This window comes from Puma concolor, chromosome D2 (genome assembly GCF_028749965.1).
Source record: "Puma concolor isolate L17-30 chromosome D2, mPumCon1.1.hap2, whole genome shotgun sequence".
Taxonomy (NCBI): domain Eukaryota; kingdom Metazoa; phylum Chordata; class Mammalia; order Carnivora; family Felidae; genus Puma; species Puma concolor.
Genome location: NC_141677.1, coordinates 35,455,334 through 35,479,724, shown reverse-complemented (window position 1 = coordinate 35,479,724; position 24,391 = coordinate 35,455,334). Strand labels below are relative to the sequence as shown.

The 24,391-nt window shown below is 38.1% G+C and overlaps 1 protein-coding gene across 4 annotated transcripts in view; it reads right to left on the bottom strand.

Moving 5' to 3' along the window:
- The window catches only part of VCL (vinculin), a 112,229-nt gene that overhangs the window by 36,819 nt on the left and 51,019 nt on the right, over positions 1-24,391 (bottom strand). For all 4 annotated transcript variants that reach the window (XM_086680032.1, XM_025918234.2, XM_086680033.1 and 1 more), the window contains exons 3-6: positions 10,917-11,067; positions 10,625-10,733; positions 8,481-8,603; positions 6,738-6,898 (exon numbers count right to left, since the gene is read on the bottom strand). In XM_086680032.1, coding sequence (XP_086536158.1) covers positions 6,738-6,898; positions 8,481-8,603; positions 10,625-10,733; positions 10,917-11,067 — 544 coding nt within the window. The remainder of the gene's footprint in view (positions 1-6,737; positions 6,899-8,480; positions 8,604-10,624; positions 10,734-10,916; positions 11,068-24,391) is intronic.

Here is a 24,391-nt window from a genome sequence, read left to right as displayed (position 1 = left end):
CACACACTCTGAAGAGAAATCATATCCATGTAAAAATACTTCATAACCATTTCCCTAACACAAAATGTTTTTAGTGAAATAAAATCAGAGATTTATTGCATTTCAAAAACCTAAATTCACAGGAACAAAGATCACATTTTGTGTGTGTCTACTCTAGCATTAATGGCTACTAGTTTGGGGCTCCCTGGCTGGCTCAGTCAGTAGAGCATGCAACTCTTGATCTCAGGGTTGTGAGTTTGAGCCCACGTTGGGTATGAAGACTACTTAAAAAAAGATTAAAAAACAAAAGATTAAAAAGATTAATTTGGAAACTAACTTTGAGGATTTCTTGCAAGTCAAGTTGTTTTAGGTATTTCTTCCCTTCATTTCTTTATTGAACCTCAAATTTAAATATAATTTAATTTTACATGAGGCGCCTGTGTGGCTCAGGCAGTTAAGCGTCCAACTTAACTCAGGTCTGATCTCACCACTGGTAGGTTCAAGCCCCGTGTCAGACTCTGTGCTGACAGCTCAGAGCCTGAAGCCTGCTTCAGATTCTGTGTCTCCCTCATTTTCTGACCCTCCCCCACTTGCACTCTGTGTGTGTCTTTCTGTCAAAAATAAATAAGCACTTAAAAAATAAATATAATTTAATTTTACAAATTAAGAAACAAGGGCTCAGTCCTACAAACCCAACTGATCTCAGGTTTGCTGACATCAAACCCATGAACTTTTTCCTTTTACCAAAAAGAGCTGCCAAAGATTCTACTAACCTTATGTTATGCAGTTAGTTCCTTGCCTTGTTGATGTTGGCTTGGGTTAATAGTGTCCAGAAAATAAGCTCTAGAAATCAAAATCATAATCCTCACTAACCTAAAGGAGTTATTTTATTCTCCATTGCCCAAAAAAGATTTGAAACATAATGACAAAAAAGTGGCTTTGCTCTACTCAGTACCCTCAAAACTAATTGTTTTTTTCCTCCCTAATAAAGCATCAATGACCACCACTCTTGAAGGAGAGAATCTAATTCTCAGGAAGTGAGTAATTGACTCCTGAGTGGAAGATGATGTGGCATCAATAAATTAAAATTCAGAGGTGCTGGTTTTCCCCTAAAAAGCATCTACAGCAAAGTTGAAATGAAGCTGCAATTTTAAACTGGGAATTTCAATTAGTTACCAAAGTTTTTAATAGCCTGAATTTTAGATAATTTTGGTGTTTAAGACAGTAACTGAAAGGACCACCTTAAATTCTTTCTGGAACAGAGCAAGTTTTGAATAAACATTTAAACATATTACATTTTAATGTCATATCTATTAAAATAAAAAATGTCCATGGGAACAAATATTTTGGTCTTCTAAGAAACCCATATATATTTCTTTTGAAGGGCAGTATTTATTATGGAATTAAAAGAATTGTCATAAGCAACATAAGAAGTATATTAATATCGAATATGATATAAACCAAGTGACTGAACAACTAGGACCAGAAGTCAATTTTGAGATATATTTATAAAGGGGGAAAATAACCATAACCCTGTGGTCAACCGTACTATGTACCACAAAGTTTTCATTAAGCCATATGAAGCCTAAATACCAAGTACAATCTGGATATTAAATAGAAGGGAAAACAAAAACAAAAACAAACAAAAAAAAAAACACACCTCATTTGAATATTTTCTCTGCAAAATCTCAAATTTGGGAAAGAGAAAAGTCTCCACCAATTTCTTCTCTCAGTTTTTTTTGTTGTTCTTTTTTTTTTTTTAATGTTTATTTTTGAGAGAGAGAGAGAGAGAGAGAGACAGAGCGTGAGCAGGGGAGGGGCAAAGAGAGAGGAAAACACAGAATCCAAAGCAGGCTCCAGGCTCTGAGCTGTCAGCACAAAGCCTAACGTGGGGCTCAAACTCACAAACCGCAAGATCATGACATTGGGCTGTTAAGATCATGACCTGAGCCAAAGTCAGAAGCTCAACTAACTGATCCACACAGGTCCCCTGTTCTCTCTCTCTCTCTCTCTCTCTCTTTTTTTAAGGAGTGACTGTTTTTTTTGTTTTGTTTTGTTTTGTTTTTTAAATTTTTTTCAATGTTTATTTATTTTTGGGACAGAGAGAGACAGAGCATGAACGGGGGAGGGGCAGAGAGAGAGGGAGACACAGAATCGGAAACAGGCTCCAGGCTCTGAGCCATCAGCCCAGAGCCTGACGCGGGGCTCGAACTCACGGACCGCGAGATCGTGACCTGGCTGAAGTCGGACGCTTAACCGACTGCGCCACCCAGGCGCCCCAGGAGTGACTGTTTTTTAAAAAGACCAGATCTAAGTGTGCAGCTCTGGGGACAGCTGGCATGTCACCTCCCGCTATGGTCCCTTCTACAGTAAAACTCTTCTGAGTTCAACTTTTAAATGAAAAAACCACGGTGGCTGGGCACTGTCACACACCAGAAAGCAGAGGGACAACCTTAAAAGAACTCCTTTCTGTACACCCTCCCAAGAACTGAAACGCTCCTGAAATGTAATACAAAGTCAGATCTAAAGAACACTGACTAGAACTGGGAACCAGAGCTCCTCCTACAAATAATCAACAGGAACTGTAGTAGAAAAAGGGAGGTCCTACAATGCCATGTTCCAGAAAATTTGCAGTATGGGACTAAGGACCCCCTCTTGTTCACTGCCCAACCTACTCTCCCTTTTCCCACTGACACTTCCCCTCCCCACCTTTCCCTTCCCACTCTGTTCCATTCCTGGTGGCATTCCCCTCCCCCACCCTTAAATTAGTGTTTTAAACAAAGATGTTTCTGGAAAGCATAGACTGAGCAGTAGAACAAAATTTTACAAACTACATTTAAGTGGTGGGAGAAAGTTGTCTACTCCTGAAATTTCAGAGAAGTTACTTTCCCAGACTTCAGTTCCCCATCTTTGAGAATACCTCCCTACCACCAAAATAAAAAAGAATAGCTTCCCAGCTCTAAAATTCTATGCCACCCTATGTGCACACAATCAGAGGTAGCAACTACAAGATCACTTGGATCAGAAGGGAAATCTCAATTGCTTTAACATTTTGGGCTTTTCTCCTTTTAGAGGGGAGGGGCTAAAATATCATAAATGCCTAATTAACTATTTATCTCAAACTCCAAGAGATAAGTCTTTTATTGTATTTGCTGCTAACATAAAACACTCTAAGACTCCTTAAGAAGCTCCATCATGTTGTACACCTGAAACTAATATACCATTATATGTCAACTATATCTCAGTAATAAAAATAAAACACCTATAATGGAATCATTTTAATTAACTGATTCAATCTTAAATCATGTTTCATTTTCATAGTAGACATTCTAATAATAATATAAAAAATGCTCACATACAACCTTATTTTTTCAAAAATGATATAAAAATCAACCCTTAAATCTCAATGGTCTGTATTTAACAGCAAGTATTATAGGATCACATGTTCTAATCACTATTTCCTTCTTTGGTAGGGTAAAGTAATCTTCGGTGCAAGACATCTGAGTCAATCACTACCTTTACTCACGACCAGCCTAGGCCCACAGTGGAAGGAGATCCATTACAAGAACTAATTCTGAATAATAGCATCTAATGACTCAAGGAGCAGTTGTGGGAGCGCCTATGTAGGGCTCAAAAACTCTTAGCTTTTAAAATTTTTCTCACTTCCTCTTGATTCTCAGCATGCATCAACAAACAAGTAACGTAAATACAAAAAAAAAAAAAGAGATTAGGTATAAATTGCTAAATTTACAAAGGGTAGGATTATGATTGTGTTTAATTCACAAATTCTTTTGCTTCACAATGTATACTAAATTAATTTTTAATGATCACTATGACTGTTGATTTCAGGAGGGGAAAATTTTTACTTTCAAAATAAAATAAAGTGTTTAAAGTGAAAGTACTTTTAAATTTGTAAATCTGTAATTTGAAGGTAGGTATAAAAGGTAAAATAATCAGCTATCGCATTGCCTCTTTAAAAACTTAACTTATTTGGCAAGACGCACTTTTACCAAGAATTTTTTCCACTTACTTTCTTCCCCCACTTTTCTAGAGGAACCATCACTTTCCAGGAGAAAACTGCACCAATGGGGAAGCATGAAACAAGTATGGTAAGACAAAGTTAATTCTTTATTGGCAGGGTCGAGAGGAGGTAAAAGATATATGTAAATAGAATGAGGACCCAGTGGTCAAAGACAGACATAAGGTCTGATTAACTCACTGCTTACAGCTGAGCAATGAAAGATGCATAATGCTACCAAACTAAAAAAATAACCAAAATCCTAGTTACCAATTTCCATTCTCAAGGTGAAATTTTTTTTTCTAAGAGTTCTTGCAACTAATAGAAACAATCAAACTTAAGGGGTAGGGCGAAGTAGAGTGAATGGGGATGGGGTTGGAAGTAAGATTTGTCATGTACATCTTTTTTGTAGCATTTTGATTTTTGAACCAGGTAAATGTATAACAAAAGCAAAATGAGATTTAAAAATAAACATTTCTTGTTCATTCTGATGTGATTATATATACTTGAGCTTCTTTCAGGTGAACTAATTTTATTTACTTTGTTTCATTCTGATAGTTGTATAGTACCCTAACAGTCTGGTTCCTTCCAGATCAGCATAAGACTAAAACATCTACAAGAATGTACACAGTGGGGACCAGATCTGTTTCCCTTGTATATTTCCCCAAGTGCCTAATCCTTGTCCTGAAAAACTCCACTGACCACATTTAAAAAAAAAAAAAGAAGCATCTCTCAATGGAACTTGCACAAAATAAAGCTTAATAACACTAAATAACTAAATGACAGATAACTTTTCCCTTCCAAAAATAGAAAACCATTAAAGTCGTAATGCCTGCTCCTCTTTTTTGCTATTTCTCATCTGCTAGAAGCAAAGGAGAGAGAATAAGGAAAGAGATTAGATTAGGGGACCATGAGGTGATGGAGAACTATGGCTGATTCACAGCTTAGCAGGACATGCAGTGAACCACGAACTGAAGTTAGGAAAAACTTTAGATACACTTAACTTTTTCCCTTTAGATTTTGAAGGCTAGGATTATTGTGAAGGGCAGGTGCTCCATCTAAACTCCTTAGCCTACCCATTTCCATTATGGTTAAAACCTCAGCGACACATCTCCTAAAGCAAAATTCCGGAGCCTGCAAAGAAGACTGGTAGCAAATGCAAATACAGTGATGGCATCTGCTAGAAGTTTCCTTTCCTAAGAGCAGGGTCCACAGGTAACTTGGAGGTCACCCAGCTACTTGGAGAAACTTGCCCCTCAAATGAAGTCAGTAGGAATGACCAGGCCAAAACAGTTCTCAGGAGCCTGTTCAAAAAGATGAAAGCACCCACCAAACACAGAAAGTCTGATATCCCATAGTAATGTATTTTCTTTTGCTTTCCCCAAAGAAATAGCTCAATACGAGCCAGAGTCAGTCTGCCAGACACAGCCCCGAGTCCCAGATTAAACCACATTCTGACGCACATTCGGACACAGTGTTACACACCGGCACACGGAATAAGGCACGGCACACAGCACAAGAAAACCTCAGAGACATGCTTTTTCTCTTTTTAAGCGAAAAAGAAACTAGAGGGCATGAGAAAGCTTACCTTCTAAATGTGAGAAAAAGAATAAAACAAACAAGAGAACAAAAAAAAGATGCATAAAGAAGTCATAACAGGGAAGTGAAAGTTGTCAAATATGCAAAAGCAAAATTAAGTAAAATATCAAAGACTTAAAATGATTTCACCATATAGATTTAAAATACAGTCTTAGAACTTGTTCAAGAGCTTTGTGCCTCTGTAAACAAATCCATAGTTAAGATAAGCTAATTTCCTTCTGCATATTTAGATTCACTTTCTGGGCAACAAGAGAGAGGGCTGGTGATTTTAAGACCCCACCTTTGACCTTACCTTATAGGTGTCCTGGAGGATAAACACAGCCCTACTGCGCACCCAGTGGAAGTCATATTACAAATCCCCTCTTTGCTACTAGCCTGCTGGGGGCTCTGGAAACACCATCTGAGTCACACATGGAGTGTGTTTCCTCCACTGCTTGTATCTTGGGCTCTACCCAGGAAAGCATAAACCCAAGTGCCCCTATTCTCCCAGAGAGTCACTAGACAGGGAGAAGCAGACCACAGTAGCAGCAACACAAGACCACTGCTACTAGGCTCTAGAAGAAATCCACCAACTCTTTTGGAGTCCAGGAAGAATAGATAAAGGGTGAATAGGACCCTCAAACGAGGTTTTCACGAATGCGCAAACTAATATTTTAATTAAGCTTTCCTTAAGGAAAACGGTATGCTGAAGGGACACACCTAGAAATGCCAACAATTTCCTCTGTAGATTTCTTAGTTCAAAGGTTGGCTAAGGAAAAGTTTCCATAAAATTCAGTCACAGGCATATTCTGTATCTTACTTAGTCACCTAGCAACAACCACCCACATAAAAAGGGAGGGTTCCCACCCAGGGGAGTAGACACCACATCAGAATTCCTCCACCAGACCAGCGAGGGTCCAGCTTAAAGAAAAAGCTACACATCTGAGCCTTCAACTGGCCATTCACCTCACATACCCATTTCTTTGTTCTAGTCTGGGGCAAAGTAAATTTGCAAAAGCAGCAAGTAACCCATGAAACCCATGAAGAGTGAAGTAGAAATTATTTCATAAAACCTGAGTACTCTTACGCCACCCACAATTACAAGATAAAATGTGAGGGGAGAATTCAGGAGTTTTCTTATTTCCCCTCCGAGAACACAAACCTTGCTGGCCCAGGCATCTTCATCCCAAGAAGTGAGTTGTAATACACGGATGATCTCATTAATTTCAGCACTCATCTTTTCTACAGTAAAATTGCGATTTTTCAAAGCTTCTTCTATTCCTTGGTTTTTTGAATTTTTAGTTGTTACAAAAATCTTCATAGCTGTAAAAATAAACGATCAGAAACTAAGCTTAGAATTTAATCTTGCTGTATGACAACATTCACACAAGATATTCCATATTTTAGTACATGTTTTGGGTTTCTAAGATCTTAAAAAGAATATATTAGTTTGGCTCAGTTGGTGGAACGTGAGACTCTTGATCTCGGGTTGTGTGTTTGAGGCTTACATTAGACGTAGAGATACCTTAAAAAAATAAAATCTTAAAAAAAAAGAATATATTAAAAACAAAACCAAACAAACAAAACACTGAAGGCTGCCAATGAAGTTCCAATATCAGCAACCGTAAGGTACAAGACATCACTACAAATGATCAGGAAGCTAATCTGACATGCATATATAGATGACCTATAATCCCAAAATGTCCAATATCCTTCTAAATCAGTTATCATCCCAGCCCTAACACTGTGCCCCATCTAATGCACACCCAATAGGACAAGACAAAAATAGTCAGTACAACTGTAACTGGAGTATGCTCTTGCACCCAATCCTAATGAAGATCCCAAAATACTGAGTTTATCTTTCAGAATTTCTCTCAACATGTAGTAGGAACTTTTTAACCCCCGAAAGTACAAGAAAATACTGATAATTTGAAGCACTAGAGAAAGAGAATATCTTCCCATAAAATAATTAAAATTGTGAAGACAAAGACTAACCAACACTTTATTGAGTTACCCAGATCAGAAAGAAATCTTGCTCCCAAAACTCTTCTATCACATGGAACAGCTGGCCTCAAAAACATTTCCCACGGAGATAGTAAGACTCTACTCACAAATGTTTTGTTTTCTGGTTCATATAAGGGCTTTCTGAGCTCTTACATTCACCTCTCCTTTTTTAGCGACTACCTGAAATGCCAAAGCAGGAAGGCAGGATCTGGGGGTGCCAGGACATGCCCTACAAGATTTTGAAAATAGGAAGCAAACAAACAAAAAAAAGACAGACTATAGAGCTGCCCTCTGACAGTTAAACTAACCCTTAACTTGACTAAGATAACTTATGTGAACCATGAGGTATCTGGTACATACTACACACCCAATGAGTGTAGCTCCCTCTTGCTAGCTGAGACAGCGGCCACCATGTTTGCATTTCTGGGCTCTACCCAGTGGAAAAGAAGTCCCATCTGGTACACTAGCTCTGTACAGTTCAATTTATTTTAGGAAAAACTGTGGACTTTGGGGTCACTTCTTTGTCATATAGTACTCTATAACATCCATTCCAGCTAATTCTTTTTTCATAACACAAATAAAAGTGTCAATATTCATATGCCCATAACTAAAGTTTCCAGACATTCTACCTCCTAGAAAAGGAGCCTAGTAGAACTATGAGAACAGAGCTGGGCAACAGGAAAGGCAGCTTCAAACAAAGAGCAGAAGGAGGACATTACAGAAGACGAATACTGGTTCTTAGCCAATCAGCTACAGCCATCAAATAACACCCAATCTATCAGGTCTCACTTTTACCCAGCCTGAAGGACATGCAACCGAGCAGCAAAAGAAAATGAACTTCAGGAGTTTAGAATATAGTGACTTTTTTTTTCCTGTAAGATAATGTACAGGCAGAAAATACCTGAAATGAGAACTGGCAGCAACTCTTTCACAGTGTTCATGGAGTTCACCAACATCACTCGGTGCTCCTGGTGAGTCAGTTCCTGCTGCCTTTCATCAATCATCTTGGCCATCTTCGTCATTCCTGGGGCGTAAGGAATAAATTGTGCAGGGTGAGTCGTGAAACGATCCAGATTCACTTTCTGAGCCTAAATCCATTACGAATGACTACAAAAGTCCAAACTGATTGTCGGCTTATTTAAACAACAGATACTGTCACTGAACTGTAGCATTTTTGATAAAAATTTTTCAGGGCAGCTGTAACAATGCAACTTTATTCATTTCATTAAAAGTAATTTGTTAAATGTAAATCCAAACTATGACATAATTTTCACATGGTTGACATATAAAATATATTATATCTATATATTATAAATAATATATATTATAAATAATATAAATAATATATAATATAATGTATAATTATAATATAAATAATATATTATATGTATATAAAATATAAAAACGTATTTGTGAAAAACAAATATGTATTTGCAAAAAATGAATAAAAATATTTTGCCTGGTAACTACACATACCAGGTTCACATAATGTATCTGGCCACTGCACGTATGTAAGAATGTCATGCAAGCTGAGGCACCTGGGTGGCTCAGTCAGCTGAGCGTATGACTTTGGCTCAGGTCATGACCTCGCAGTTAGTGAGTTCGAGCCCCACATCAGGCTCTGCGCTGACAGCTCAAGGTCTGGAGCCTGCTTCTGGATTCTCCCTCTCTCTGCCCCTCCCCTGCTCATGCTCTCTCTCTCTCTCTCTCAAAAGTAAAGACATTAAAAAAAAAAAATAGTAAAAAAAAAAAAAAATCTCATGCGAGCTTAGTACTGAGAATCTAGTGGCTGAAAAAAATCTTAAGAATTACAATAATGTGTTTTGTTTTCATCTTTATATTTTTCTGTACTTTCCGATTTGTCCAAAATAAGCATGTACTATTTTTATAATTAGAAACAAATAGAAATATTATAAAAATAATTATACTAAGGACAGCAATCAAAAGCATCTGGTGTTTTGGAACCGGCCTGCTAGCACTTTTTGTTTACTTTGGTTATTATTCAAAGGTACTATGTGATTCTCTCAAGCTTTGGTTTTCAAACTGCTCTTAAGATTTCTTAAGTAGTTGCACAGATCATCAAAGGATACCAAAGAGGGGTAGGAAAGGAGGGGTTGCCCCTGCCTCATTCAGAATAGTTACATTTTTGTCTTTATATGTTGGGATTCTGTGTAAGATTTTATTTGAAGAAATAAACTTTATTTTCCCAGTGCTATGGGAAAGTTTAAAGAATACTGCTCTAAAGGCATTTCCTGGTGATCTTCAAAGATGGCTCAGAGAAAGTCTTAACTGCCATAAGTTTACAGAATGACTGTATCGGAACCTCATGAACACACTGAATTAAAAATCATTTCACCTAAGGCAAAAGACTCTTATGAGGTGGTACGTGATCTTTACTACTGATAAGTTGAACATCTGAGGTTGTCCTCTCATTGGTCTCAATCATACTTTAAGGACCCTCAAGTTCATGTTATATGCCTATAACAGAAAAAGCTGGTATCTGTTCATGTATTTTGAATATTCAATTCTCAGGTGACTAAACAATCATTTCAAAATGAGACTTAGTCACAGTAGCTCTTCTCTTCTTCCAGGTCTGATTATATTATGCAGCCTCGGGCTAGGGCATGAATCCATAATAGTAGGCAGGCTAATTAACAAGACACGAGGTCATTAAGAGCTACAGGCCAGCTGGCAGACAGTGAAGGAATGCTGTATAATATGGAATGGAGGGGTCAGAATTCAGGGTGGCCTTAAGCATTACAGTAATAGAAAAGTATTTCCTATATTCTCCAGCAACATTTACAATGTCTAGTTTAATTCATTAGGCAGGGCCAGGATTTGTAGAAAGCAGATTCAGCTTTCAGAGACGATGATATCTCCTCAGTAGAAACACAGTGGCAGCTCCATCAGCAGAGTACAGACACCTCAAAACCCAATGTGTCATGACTAATCTTGGGCAAAAAGCAGGAGGGAGTACTTCTTTCACCTTGATCAAACTGGACAATCTCTAAAAACTCTTTATTATAAAAACTGGACATGACTAACCTGGTCCAAGATTCTTTGTGTAAGTGACCAAATCTTCCATAGTTTCCACCACCTCTGCCACTGTAAGATATTCCAAAATTCCTTTGCAAACTCTAATAATTTTACGAACCTGAAAACAGATTTCATATTTTAGTCAAGTGAGTGAACAATAAGTAGAAAACATGCTAATTCAGATGTGCAGCTCTTCAACATCTTCCCATCCTCAACAGTCATCAATCCTCCATTATTACTTTTAAGACTATCTTTAAGACTTTAGCCTGGAAGAGGTCTGCATGGGCCTCAGATTGCCTACCTCAGCCTCATCGAAGGTGAGGAGCAGGTCTGATGTGCCTGAAAGGATGCCCCTTGACCCATCGATAAGATAATCTCGAGCAGGCACCGAGTAAGGATCTGACTGAAGCATCTGGGCTGCCTGAACAAGCTTGGTACAAGCATTCTCCACCCTGAGGGGAGGAACATGGAGTTAATAATTCACTGGCAGAACCAAGCAGAAGAATATCACGTGCAATGCAAAGAATGAAGAGACATATCCACATTTTTTTACTGCATGGAAAATTGCCAAGACCAATTTACAATAGGATTTAAGATTTTAGCTTTTAAAGTCTACAATTAAGGGGGTACATCCATCCATCCATTCATTCATTCACACATTCACTCATTCACTTCACTAAGCCCTTGTTCTTTGTTATTTCCTGGCAACAAAAAATGATGACAAAATGTTTTAGACCTTTCAGTTTAGGTTGCTATATATCTCTGCAATTCCTTTGTTTCCTTCTTCCTCGCCCCATCGACACTGCCGTTAAAAGACACCACACACACACACACACAAAAAAAAAAGACACCACACAAAGAACGAAAATCCTTAACAACAGTTTCAGATTTAATATCTGGAAGTAAATTAAAATGCCAAAGCACTGTGTTAAATGAAATTTAATAATCAGATAACACAAAGGATTAGGAGGAAACAAAAAGTATGAAGTAATGCATAAATTCTCATTCATCTAGCTAAAAGGATTTGACAAATCCACTGGACTGTTTGAAAAGAGCCTTCTAACACTATGTTGTTAATTAAAAGGCCACTAGCATTAATAACCAAACCATTTATTGATAGTTTAATATTAATACAGTTCAATAACATAGACAACCTGATCATACAGAATAAATGAATGAATGAATGAATGAATGAATGAAATCAATGAAGAACAGAACCTCACTGATGTGGCTTTGGATCACTCTTAGAGGCCTGGTTGTTTACTGTTCCTTTTTAACTTTTAAATTAAATCTTTAATTTAACTTTAAGTTATATAGAATATGTATAGTCCTATATATGAAAGACAGTGAAAAATCACCTTCTTTCCACTATCTCCCAGACATTCAAATTCCATCTACTTGCAATTAATGTTACACGTTTCCCCTGTATTCTTTAAAGTAAAACATTTATGCATCCAGAAACAAAGACAGGCTTCTACTTTTTTATACAAATAGGATCATACTATTCATACTCTCTGCATTCGGCTTTTTCCACCTAATTTACCTGAGAAATGTTCTAATAAAAGTACATAAAGAGCCTCCTCATTCTTTAATATAACTATACAACTAGTCCATAATTCATTAGCCTGCTACAATAAATCACCTTGAAAAATATCATTTTAAAATGTATGTATCTGTAAGACACAATCCAGAAATGGAATTGCTGAGTCAAAGGTACAGACACTTAAAATTTTGACAAATGTTGCCATATTGCCAATCACAGAAGTTACTTACATTCCTAACACAATAGATGAGAGTACCTATTTCCTCACAGTCTCAACAACTTGGTATATAATCAAACTTAAGTTTATCTTCATCAATATGAAAGACCAAAATTAGATCACAACATAGTTTTTTATTAAGGTGAAAGTCACATAACATGCAATCAGTCACTCTAAACAGTACCATTCAATGGCATTTAGTATATTCACAATGCCGAGCAACTACCACCCCTCTCTTGGGTCAAAACTTTTATCACCTCAGAAATGCAGCCTGAACTCATTATGTAATCACTCCCCATTTCCCTCTTCCCCCATCCCCTGATAACCCCTAATCTGCCTTCTGTCTCCATGAATTTACCTATTCTGGATATATCATATAAAAAGAATCATGTACTATGCGACCTTCTGTGTCTGGCTTCTTTCACTTAGCATAAATGTTTTCAAAGTTCATCCAGGTTATAGTATATGTGTTACTAGTTTGCTCTTTTTCATAGCTGAATACTATTTTATTCAGCTTTGAAAATTTGATTATCCATCCATGTGTTGATGGACATCTGGGTTGTTTCCATCTTTTGGGAATTATGAATAATGCTGCTAACATTCATGTACAAATTTCTTTTTTCTTTTTTTTCTTTTTTTGAGAAAAGGAGTGCAAGCGGGGCAGGGGCAGAGGGAAAGAGAGAAAGAATCACAAGCAGGCTCCATGCCCAACATGGAGCCCCACTCAGGGCTCGATCTCATGACCCTGGGATCATGACCTGAGCCAAAATCAAGAGTCGGACACTCAACCAGCTGAGCCACACAGGCGCCCCACTGTCATTATGTTTTAGATGTCTTTTATAAATATCATATAGCTACAGATTTTTTATCCAGCTAGGAACTTTTAACTTACTAATTCAGCCCACTTAAATTCATTAATATTACTGATATACTTAGGATTATTTTCATATCTTATTATTTATTTTCTATATGGCCTGTAATTTTAATTCATTCTTTTTCTTTTTTCCTTATTTTATCTTTTGTTGGCGGGGGTGGGGGGGTTGCTAGTTTTTTCTTTTTCTTATTCCCTTAAAGGTTATATACTCTGTTCTTTTTGTGGTCACCTTAAATATTTTAGCATGCATACTTGGCACATTAAAAATCTAAAATAGGGGCGCCTGGGTGGCTCAGTTGGTTAAGCGTCCGACTTCAGCTCAGGTCATGATCTCGCAGTTCATGAGTTCGAGCCCTGCCTCGGGCTCTGTGCTGACAGCTCAGAGCCTGGAGCCTGCTTCAGAATCTGTGACTCTCTCTCTCTCTCTCTCTCTCTCTCTCTCTCTCTGTCCCACTCCCACTCCCACTCACAAAAAATAAATGTTAAAAAAAAATTTTTTTTATTATTTTTTTAATGTTTATTTATTTTTTCGAGACAAAGAGAGACAGATCATGAACGGGGGCGGGTCAGAGAGAGAGGGAGACACAAAATCCGAAACAGGCTCCAGGCTCCAAGCTGTCGACACACAGCCCGACGCGAGGCTCGAATTCACAGACCGTGAGATCATGACCTAAGCCGAAGTTGGATGCTCAACTGACTGAGCCACCCAGGTGCCCTCCCAAAAAAATTTTTTTAATCTAAAATAAAAGCTGTCCTCTTAGCACAGTTGGCAGTGCATCAGTCTCATGAAAATCTAAAATTAGTCAATATTTCTACCTCCTTCCCAAAGAATGATCTTAGCATGTTTAATTCCCAATCATCCCTTTCCTGACCTTTATGCTACTGTTTCCAAGTTTTGTTTTATGTTTATGTTGTTTTCATGTATAATATGTCCTATCTTTCATTTTAACCTTTATAACTCATTAGATATTACATTGTTATACTATGTAAGTCAAAGTTTGTTTATATTTACCAACAAATTGTCCCATATTTTGGTTAATCATTCCCTCTTATATCTCAGGCCTTACATCTAGAATCATCTGACTTTGTCTGAATTGCATTCTTTAGAATTTTCTCTACTAAGAGAATGCTGATAACAATATGTATCCATTTTTGTTTGTTTGAAAATATCTATTTTGTTCTCCTACTTCAAAGACTATTTCTGTAGTACAGATTTCTAGGTTGACAGCTATTTTATCGCACATTGAAGGTAAATATTTCACAATGATGTAACAGCAGAAGCAGAAAGATATAATGACAGAAGAAGTAAGAGAGATGCAGGGCTACAAGCCAAAAAATTGGGGCAGCTTCCAGAAGCTGGAAAAGGCAAAGAAATGGATTATTTCCTAGAATCTTCAGAAGCAACACAACTCTATTAACCCATTTTGGACTTCTGACCTCCAGAACTGGAAGATAATGTTGTGTCTGTTACAACAGTAATATGACACTGTCCGCCAACTGAAATTTACCAGGCATACAAATAGGCATGAAAACACCACCCACAATGAAAAGAAATCATTCAAAAACAACCCAGAAATGACACATATGACAAAATTAATAGACAAGAACGTTAAAACCATTATTATAACCGTATTCCATATGCTCAAAAGCTAAAGGAAAGATTGAGTACATTAAATAGATAAATAAAAGATATAAGAACAAGACTCAATAACTGGAGATGTGTGTCAGATACAAAAACAGACTTTATAAATTACTAACAGATAAGATATTGCATGAAAAAAAGATCAGTGAAATTCAAGTCATAGCAAGTAAAATTATCCAAAATGAAACAGAAAGAAAAAAAAAGACTTGAAAAAATTAACAGATCATCAGTGAGATGTGGTACAACTCAAAGCAGCCTAATACATGTGCAATTTGAATCTCCAAAGGAGAGAAAAGGGGGAAAGAGAAAACAGTATTTGAAGAGAGGATGACATAAAAAAAATTTTTTTAATGAACACTATAAAGCTGCAGGTCCAAGAAGCTCAATAAATGCCAAACACAAAAAGCATGAAGAGAACTACACACATCATAAGGAAATTGCTCAAAACCAAGGTTGAAAACAAAATATTTAAAGTAGTCAGAGAGGGCGCCTGGGTGGCGCAGTCGGTTAAGCGTCCGACTTCAGCCAGGTCACGATCTCGCGGTCCGTGAGTTCGAGCCCCGCATCAGGCTCCGGGCTGATGGCTCAGAGCCTGGAGCCTGTTTCCGATTCTGTGTCTCCCTCTCTCTCTGCCCCTCGCCCGTTCATGCTCTGTCTCTCTCTGTCCCAAAAATATATAAAAAACGTTGAAAAAAAAAAATTAAAGTAGTCAGAGAAAAATGACACTTTATATACAAAAGGACAAAGAATAACAACAGACTTCTTGCTAGAAACAATGCAAGCCATAAGACAGTGAAGCAAAGTACTGAAAGAAAAAAAAAAAAACATCAATCTAAAAATCCACACCCCAAAAAAAACACATTTCAAAAATTAAGGTGAAATAAAGATTTTTTCAGGTATATAAAAGCTGAAAGAATTCATCATCAGCAAACCTGAACTATAGGATATGTTAAAGGAAATCCTTCAGGAAGAAGGAAAATTATACCAGATGGAAATTTGGACTCACAGAAAAAAATGACAACAAAAGACAAGAGGTTATAAATAACACAATGTTAAGTACTGAGTAAATATTAAAAATTATATTATTTAAATATGTTTAAAAGACAATTGACTAAAGCAAGAACTATTTTAAAAGTTGAAAAAAGTAAATTTGATCCAGCTGGCTAGATAGACAGTGAGAACTGGCTTTGCCAATGATTAATGGCAGATGCTTTCCATAAATCAAATGAGCCAGATTACATGGAAACATTTAAGACAGGTATATAATACACAATATGGCAGAAAATACATGCTGTAAAACTAGTTACACTTATTTTTAAATGTTTATGGAATTTAAGAAACAAAACTAACGAGCAAGGGGAAAAAGAGTGAGAGAGAGAAGCCAAGAAACAGACTCTTAACTGTTAAGTACAAACTGATGATTACCAGAGGGGAAGTGGGTTGGGGGATGGGTGAAATAAGTGATGGGGATTAAGGAGTGCACTTGTGATGAGGAGCACTGGGTAATGTATGGAAGTGTTGAATTATTACATTGCACACCTGAAACTAACATAGCACTGTATGTTTACACTGGAATTAAAATAAATAAAAATGTTTCAATGAAAACTTTAAAATATTCAAGAGAAATATTTCAAAAGACCTTTAGGGACAGCCAATCACTCATTGAAGACATTTAGTTAAAGAGCACTGGCATCTTGCTTCAAGATATTTCATATCCATTCCCTCGAATTCAAACACCTCTCTCTCCCCCGTCTCTCTCCCCCCTAACCACTACTTACTCTCTTAGACCCTGCCTTTAAATGACTCTTCTATCAGGAAACCATCCCAAATCTACACGTACACCTCCTATGTGCTCCCATGAGACTGCTCACACCCTCTCAGTTTAGTTTTCTCTATTTCCCACAAGACTTTAAGTTCAACAAGGCTAAGAACCTTGTCTATCTTGTTCATTAATGTCTTCAGAGAATGCCCAACACATAACAAATGTTCAGTAAATATTTGCTGAATGAGTAAACAAATGAATTTTCACCCAGTACAGGCAATCAGGAATTTTCACCCATAGAGATCATTAACTTTAAAAAGTCACAAAACTTGGTTTTGTTCCCAGGTGACATGAACCCTGATGAAATTAAAGCAAACAAACAAGAATCACAGAATGCAACTGTTGTACTACACCTACTTGCAAGGATTCGATTACTGCCTAGGTGTTTCAAATTTGGAAAAAAATAAAAAAACAAAAATAAATAAATGAAAGGAATAACCATCATGGAGAAAAGAAACAGAAAAAAGATGATGAAATCAAAAGGCTTTGCAGGAATCAATTTGATTCTCCACTAATGGTTCCCTTGTGTGGTAAACTGATAGGTCTAAAACAGACACTGTACCATTTTTCTACAATAAGACATCTGATCTGTACATTAAAATTTAATGGCATTCATAAAAGCCAAACAAATCCCACCATGACTAACCAGTAGTCAGAAACAGACAGAAGTCTCTTTCGTCTGCGGAAAATGAGATTTTAAACATTCAAGCTGCCTCACTTCTTAAAGTGATCTCCTACTTTTTTAAGTCTTTTTTTTTTAATTTTTAAAAAATGTTTCTTTATTTTTGAGAGACAGAGAGACAGAGAGCAAGTGGGGGAGGGGCGGAGAAAGAGGGAGACACAGAATTAGGAAGCAGGCTTCAGGCTCCAAAGCAGTCAGCACAAAACTCCACGTAGAGCTTGACCTCACAAAACACAAGATCATGACCTGAGCTGAAGTCGGATGCTCAACCGACTGAGCCACCCAGGTGCCCCAATCTCCTTTTTAACACAAATCCAAAATTTTTAAAAAGCATTTCAGAGAATGACAATAGGAAAAAGGTCTGTTTCCTAAATAATTATATATCTTGACTCTATCCTAATAATATTGATTTAGATACTTTAAATCAATCAAGTGTATCACAAGTTAAAACTTCTCTCTGCCTTTGAGTCTTCAACATAAATTAATAGAAAATTCTTATGCTTTAGATCAATGGACTAATGACAGCCTCACAGGACCCAAAATATGTTCACTCATAACCTACTAAATCCATTCTCTCCAGAATTACACATGATATAACTTGATACAATTTAAGATATATAAAGATCCCAAACTACTCAGTTCCATGTGATTTCAGTGATCACTTTATCAAGCTTAAGTTTATGCTGAATTTTTAATTTAAGAAATATAAGAGAAAAACAGATCCAGAAATTATAAAGATTACCTTAAGTCATTTTTAAAGCTTCTACCAGAATGCACCCACTCTTAAATTACTTGAATTTAATTCTTCATCCATCTGTTCATCTAACATATTGAGGACCTACTACATGCTATAAGATACCCAGGAATAGAAAGTATTTTTAAGGGGTGCCTGGGTGGCTCAGTCGGTTGAGCGTCCGACTTCAACTCAGGTCATGATCTTGCAGTCCGTTAGTTCGAGCCCCGCATCGGGCTCTGTGCTGACAGCTCAGAGCCTGGAGCCAGTTTCAGACTCTGTGTCTCCCTCTTTCTTCTCTCTCTTCCCCAACTCATGCTCTGTCTCTCTCTTCTCAAAAATAAACGTTAAAAAAAATTTTTTTTTTAAAAGAAAGTATTTTTAAGTCCCTACTTTTAAAGGGTTACAACTTTGGTAGGAGGAGACATACATGTAAACAAACAAATATAAATTAGTATTTAGAAGTACCTCCAGCAGAGGATAAGGGGACATAAAAGTAGAAGTAGTCCTTTTTACTTGGGAAATTAGGAAAGTGGTGATAGAGAAGGTGGAGACAACATTGCTCCTGCCTCAGAAGCTCAGCACTACTTATAAAGATGATCCTCTTCACAGCATCTTGGGAGTTGTTTTTCCGATGGGATAATATTCCCTCTCTCTCTTACTGTCCCTTCCTCTCTCTCTTTCTCTCTTTCTCTCTCTCTCTCTCTCTCTCTCACACACACACACACACACACACACACACACACACACACACACACACACAGTTCTTTCTGTGAAAAATACCATGCATTTGCCATAGGTGTGGTTTGACCAGAGAGGGCAGCCTACTATCACTAAGGACAGGTAACTCATTCACTCTGAAACCAAACAATCTCCCATCTGCTTCTGTAAAAAAAAAATCAACCAGCAAATCCCAGCTCACTGATTCAGCAGAGGGAAAAAGAGAGTGCCCTGGAACAAAATAATGTCAGGGAGACAGTCTGATAGGCCTATTTAGACATATACCGCTCCATAATATAAAACTAAATGGGATGCCTGGGTGGCTCAGTCAGTTGGGTGTCCGTCTTTGGCTCAGGTCATGATCTCACAGCTCATGAGTTCAAGCCCTGCGTTGGGCTCTGTGTTGACAGCTTGGAGCCTGGAGCCTGCTTTGGATTCTGTGTCTCCCTCTCGCTCTGCCCCGCCCCCATTCACACTCTGTCTCTCTCTCCTTCAAAAATAAATAAACATTAAAAAAAATTTTTTTAACTGAAAACCTCTCTGAAACATTCAACAAGTGAAACTATACCTCACCTCAAAAAAATATGTTGGGATGGTCAGGTGTGGGTGGGGGGGGGACAATCCTATATCAAATGCACTGATAAAATCTGAACTGGGGTGCCTGGGTGTCTCAGTGGGTTAGGTGTCCGACTACAGCTCAGGTCACAATCTCGCGGTCCATGACTTTGAGCCCCGCATCGGGCTCTGTGCTGACAGCTCAGAGCTTGGAGCTTGCTTCGAATTCTGTGTCTCCCTCTCTCTCTGCCCCCCCCCCAAAATAAATAAATATTTAAAATAAAATTTTTTAATCTGAACTTAGTAAGTACAGCCATTTAGGTTATACATACTATCACACACACACACATACACACACACCCAAATGCATTGTTTGCCAAAGACTGAAGTGCTATGGAGAAGAACACCTGAAAATTTGATTTCATGGAAGTCGGATTACCCTGGAGCACACCCAAAGAAGCATACATTTTGGGTCTTGTCCTTTCAAGAGAGAGAGATGGTTAGGCCACAAGCATGTCCAATCACACAGAACAACATTTGCAAAATGGGAAGGTAACAGACAAAAGAAAGAAAACACAATCAACTGGTCAGTGAGGCTTTCCCTACTGTGGCCACTGCGCCCAGCACCTCCATCACTGCCATTACCAACCAGGTTAGCCTTGACATAAGTATTTGGCAGGCAAAACGGCCTGTCAAGACTATTCCTTCTCTCATCTTAATCCCTGTTGAGGCTTTCCTTTCATTGCCATCTAGGTAGGGTCTCTCAGAGGTCAAGAAAGGCCCAGATCACTTCCAAGTTTGAGAAGTCCATCATATTTAAAAATGAAGAAATGCCAAAACAGGGTCATAAAAATGGTTGGTATAGACTTAAGTGTTTACATTTAATAATTTTAATTGCATGAAAAACACCTTTTAAGGCTCCTTTTTCTCTATGACTATATATATGGTCTCATTTGAAAGGAATATTAAAGTCCAGGCCTGAGAGAGATGCCAGGGGGTAGGGTAAGGGTCAGGCTCTCAAACTCTCTCTGCTTTCCCATATTTAGAGCCTAGTCTCAGCCACAAGTATGATGAGTGAAAATGACTGCTGAGGCGTCAAAAATTCTCCCTTCACCAGGCATTTAAGCGTTTAAATTGTTAACCTGAGGAACAAGCTCCAGTGAAATTCCAACCATCAGCAACTGGCAGTTCAGCCTTTCTAGTATCCCTCAAATAGGAAGCGCTGCCTCTATAATCCATTCATTTCATCCTCAGATCTTATATACATAGGATTAACAAGTAATAATAAAAATAATGTGAAGATCACAAAAGACTCAGGGAGTTGTGTGAAAATAAACTTTTCTTTTATATACTGGCCATTTGGCATAAATTTTACTTTGAAATAGCAAAAGTAGATTCATCCTGTGGCATCCCAGAGCTAGGACTAGCCAATATGCTTTGGTCCCAGTGTTACCATTTTGAGAAAGGTCAAGGATCCTCAGCCATTAGTCATCTAGAAACCTGAGTGAAGGCCACAAGAATAGTTACAGTTTTTAGGAGGGAGTCAGGAACACAGAGTACAATGACAAACTTTAATCTAGTTCATGTAGCAAGTACACAGCAGCCACTCACCCACGTGTACACTGTGTAATAACACTAAAACAGGCTGTTCCAACCCTGTGCTCCCAGATTTAAAGATCCTACAGGCCTCATCCACGAATTATTCCTATCCCTTTCCTAACTCAGTGATAGCACAGGACACTGCATGTATACACCCAAAACTAAAATTAAAAACCACAGTGAATCATACTTAAAACATTCAAAGCCTTTCAAGGGCCACACCAACCTCTTTTTGCTAGAATATGTACATTGAGATACCAACACCACAGGCTCACTAAATTCTTTTATTTCAGATGAGAGTAGGAGAGTATGCGACCAGTTTTCACTTTGCCTTCAAACAAAACAGGAATCCGCCAGAGCCAACAGATAACTGAAAAGGAAGTGGCACGTGGGCAAGGCGGATGCGAAGTGTCACCTCTGTCCAAGCCCCATGCTCTTCAAGTTTTGGCAGGCCACTTATTTGAAAGGTAGAGTATGAGTCATACCCTCTGAATCCTTTAAAGCCTGAATGACTAGTCATAGTCTTTCTCCCCACTGCCTTCACCCCCTGTTCAAATCTGGCATCTGATAAGGGAGAGGAGATTCCAAGCCTGCAAAGTTCAGGCAAGAAATCTGCTACCTGTAGGTCCTTTGGCTCCTATGGCTCTTCCTCTCTCTCATGCTAGGATTACAGCAGAAACAGATGAACATAGAAGTAAGCGTGTCTTACAGATACCAGTAGATTTTTAATGTATCTTAAGGCTGTTGTGATGACTAAAACAAAACTTTATTTTAAAACATTAGAGGCCTGACTGATAGCCCTGGAGGAGCAGAGGATGGAGGGGAAGAAGCTCAGAGTGATGGCAGGCACTGTGAAGCTGGAGGACAGGCAGTGGCTGGCCCAAGAGGAGGAGAATTAAGCCAAGTGTCTGGCCATCAGGATGATGAAGCAGGAGAAGTACCTTTATAACAAGATCATATTTGGCAAGAGGCACAAAATCCAAGAGGACACCAAATTGGCAGAGAAGCATAAAGCCCACAACGAGGCTGTGAGGTCTCAGAGGAAGGCCAGGGAGGCCAGGTCCATGTGAGTGGCAGCAGCCTCTTGATGGGCAAGGCCCGCCCCTGGCAGCTGGACTTGGCACAGGCAAGCCAGAAGACCCAGACTTGGTGGCAGACCAGAGTCTCTTCCCTTTTCATCCCCTTGCTCCCGCTGCCGGCCCTGGCTTCCTCTCAAGCTCTCTGGCTGGAGACCCAGCCTCCCTTAGATGGAGCTCCCTGCTGGTGGCCGGGCAGAGGAAAGGCTTCTGTGCCAGCCCAACTTGATGCTCCCAAGAGTCAGTGACATGGGGGGCAGGAGCCTGACCAGCCCTTCACCAGCTGCTCCCCGTTCCCTGCTTTCTGCAGTGCACCCCTCCCCCCAACAATTGGATGGGTGATTTTCCTGCTGCTGTGATGGGGTGAGGGTGGGGAGGCATTTGTTATTAAACAGCTGGAGTTTGGGGAAAAATAAATACAGAAAACATTATAAAATCACTTCACCGTTTGTTCTTATTCACTCCTTATCAAATAATAACAGAAGTCTATTATTATTTGATGGTCCTTACACTAAAAAGGTTGACAGTCACTGTTCTACAGCACAATGTAATGAATGAGTTAGAGGTATAAATGCCTAAACACAAAATGAGGTGGAATAGACACAATAAGAGAATATTTTTACTTATGAAAAAAACTGCCAAATACTAAGATATGGTCTTTAAAAATCTTGAGATACAAGTCAACAGTAGACTAACATCAGCCAAAAGTCATTCTCAAAAAAGGACTATAAATAACAAAATAATTGACAGAATTTAGGACCCAGGAGAATCATAACCTTATAACTACTTACTATATATAACCTTATAACCTATAACCACTTACTAATCATAACCTTATAACCACTTACTTCTATTGCTTTGAAATACATAAAGCTAAAACTGACAATTATGAGAAAAACTGACAAACCCACAATTACTATAGATTTCAAGATACATCATCATAAGCTGATAATTCAGACAAACAAAATAGTAAGGCTATAAACAGTTTGATCAATAATATTTAGGGGTGACTGGCTGGCTCAGTCAGTAGAGCACACGACTCTTGATCTCAGGGTTGTGGGTTCAAACCCCACTTCGGGTGTAGTGATTACTTAAAAATAAAACTTTAAAATAATAATAATATTTTATACACTGACCTAACGATATAAAGAAAACCCTAACCCAAGCAAAAGAGAATATACTTTCTTTTTTGAAAATTTTTAATGTTTGTTTATTTTTGAGAGAGAGAGAGACACAGCGCGATGGAGATATAGAATCTGAAGCAGACTCCAGGCTCTGAGCTGCCAGCACAACACTGGACATGGGGCTTGAATGCACGAACTGTGAGATAATGACCTCAGTCAAAGCCAGATGCTTAACCGACTGAGCCACCCAGGCTGCCTGAGAATATACTTTCTTTTCAAGCACACATAGCACACAAAACTGACCACATATTATATCACAAGAGAATTTCCAAGAATTGATATTATATCATTCATGTTTTGGGCAAATGCAATTAAATTAGAAATAGAACAATAAAAAGATAGTAAAAAGATTTTTGAAATTTTTTAAATATACTCCTGAATAAAGCATATTATGAAGGAGGAATTCACAACCAAAATTACAACTATTAAATGTCTATAGCTGGAAAATTCACAATCCCATTTACAAATGCATCAAAAAGAATAACATACCTAGTAATTAAGTTAACCAAGGAGGTGAACGACCTATATATTGAAAACAAGACATCAATGAAATAAACAGAAGACACAAACAGAAAGGTGTTCCATGCTCATGGATTAAAAGAACTATTATTGTTAAAACGTCCATCCTACCCAAACCAATTACAGATTCAATGCAATCCCTCTCAAAATTCCAGTGGCATTTTTCACAGAAATAGAACAATCCTAAACTTTGTATGGAACCATAAAAGACCCCAAGTACACAAAGCTATCTTGAGAAAGAAGAACAATGCTGGAGGCATCACGCTCCCTGGTTTCAAACTATGTTACAAAGCTACAGTAATTAAAACAGTATGGTACTGTTATAAAAACAAACACACAGATCAATGCAACAGGAGAGCCCAGAATAAACCCACACATATATGGTCAATATGACAAAGAAATAAAGAATATACAGTGGTGAAAGGACAGTCTCTTCAATAAATGGTGTTGGTAAAATTGGACAGACACATGCCAAAGAATAAAACTGGACCTCTATCTTCTATCACTCACAAAAATTAACTCAAAATGGATCAAAGACTTGAATATAAAACCTGAAACCATGAAACTCCTAGCAGATAACGTAAGCGGTAAAGCTCCTTGACACTGGTCT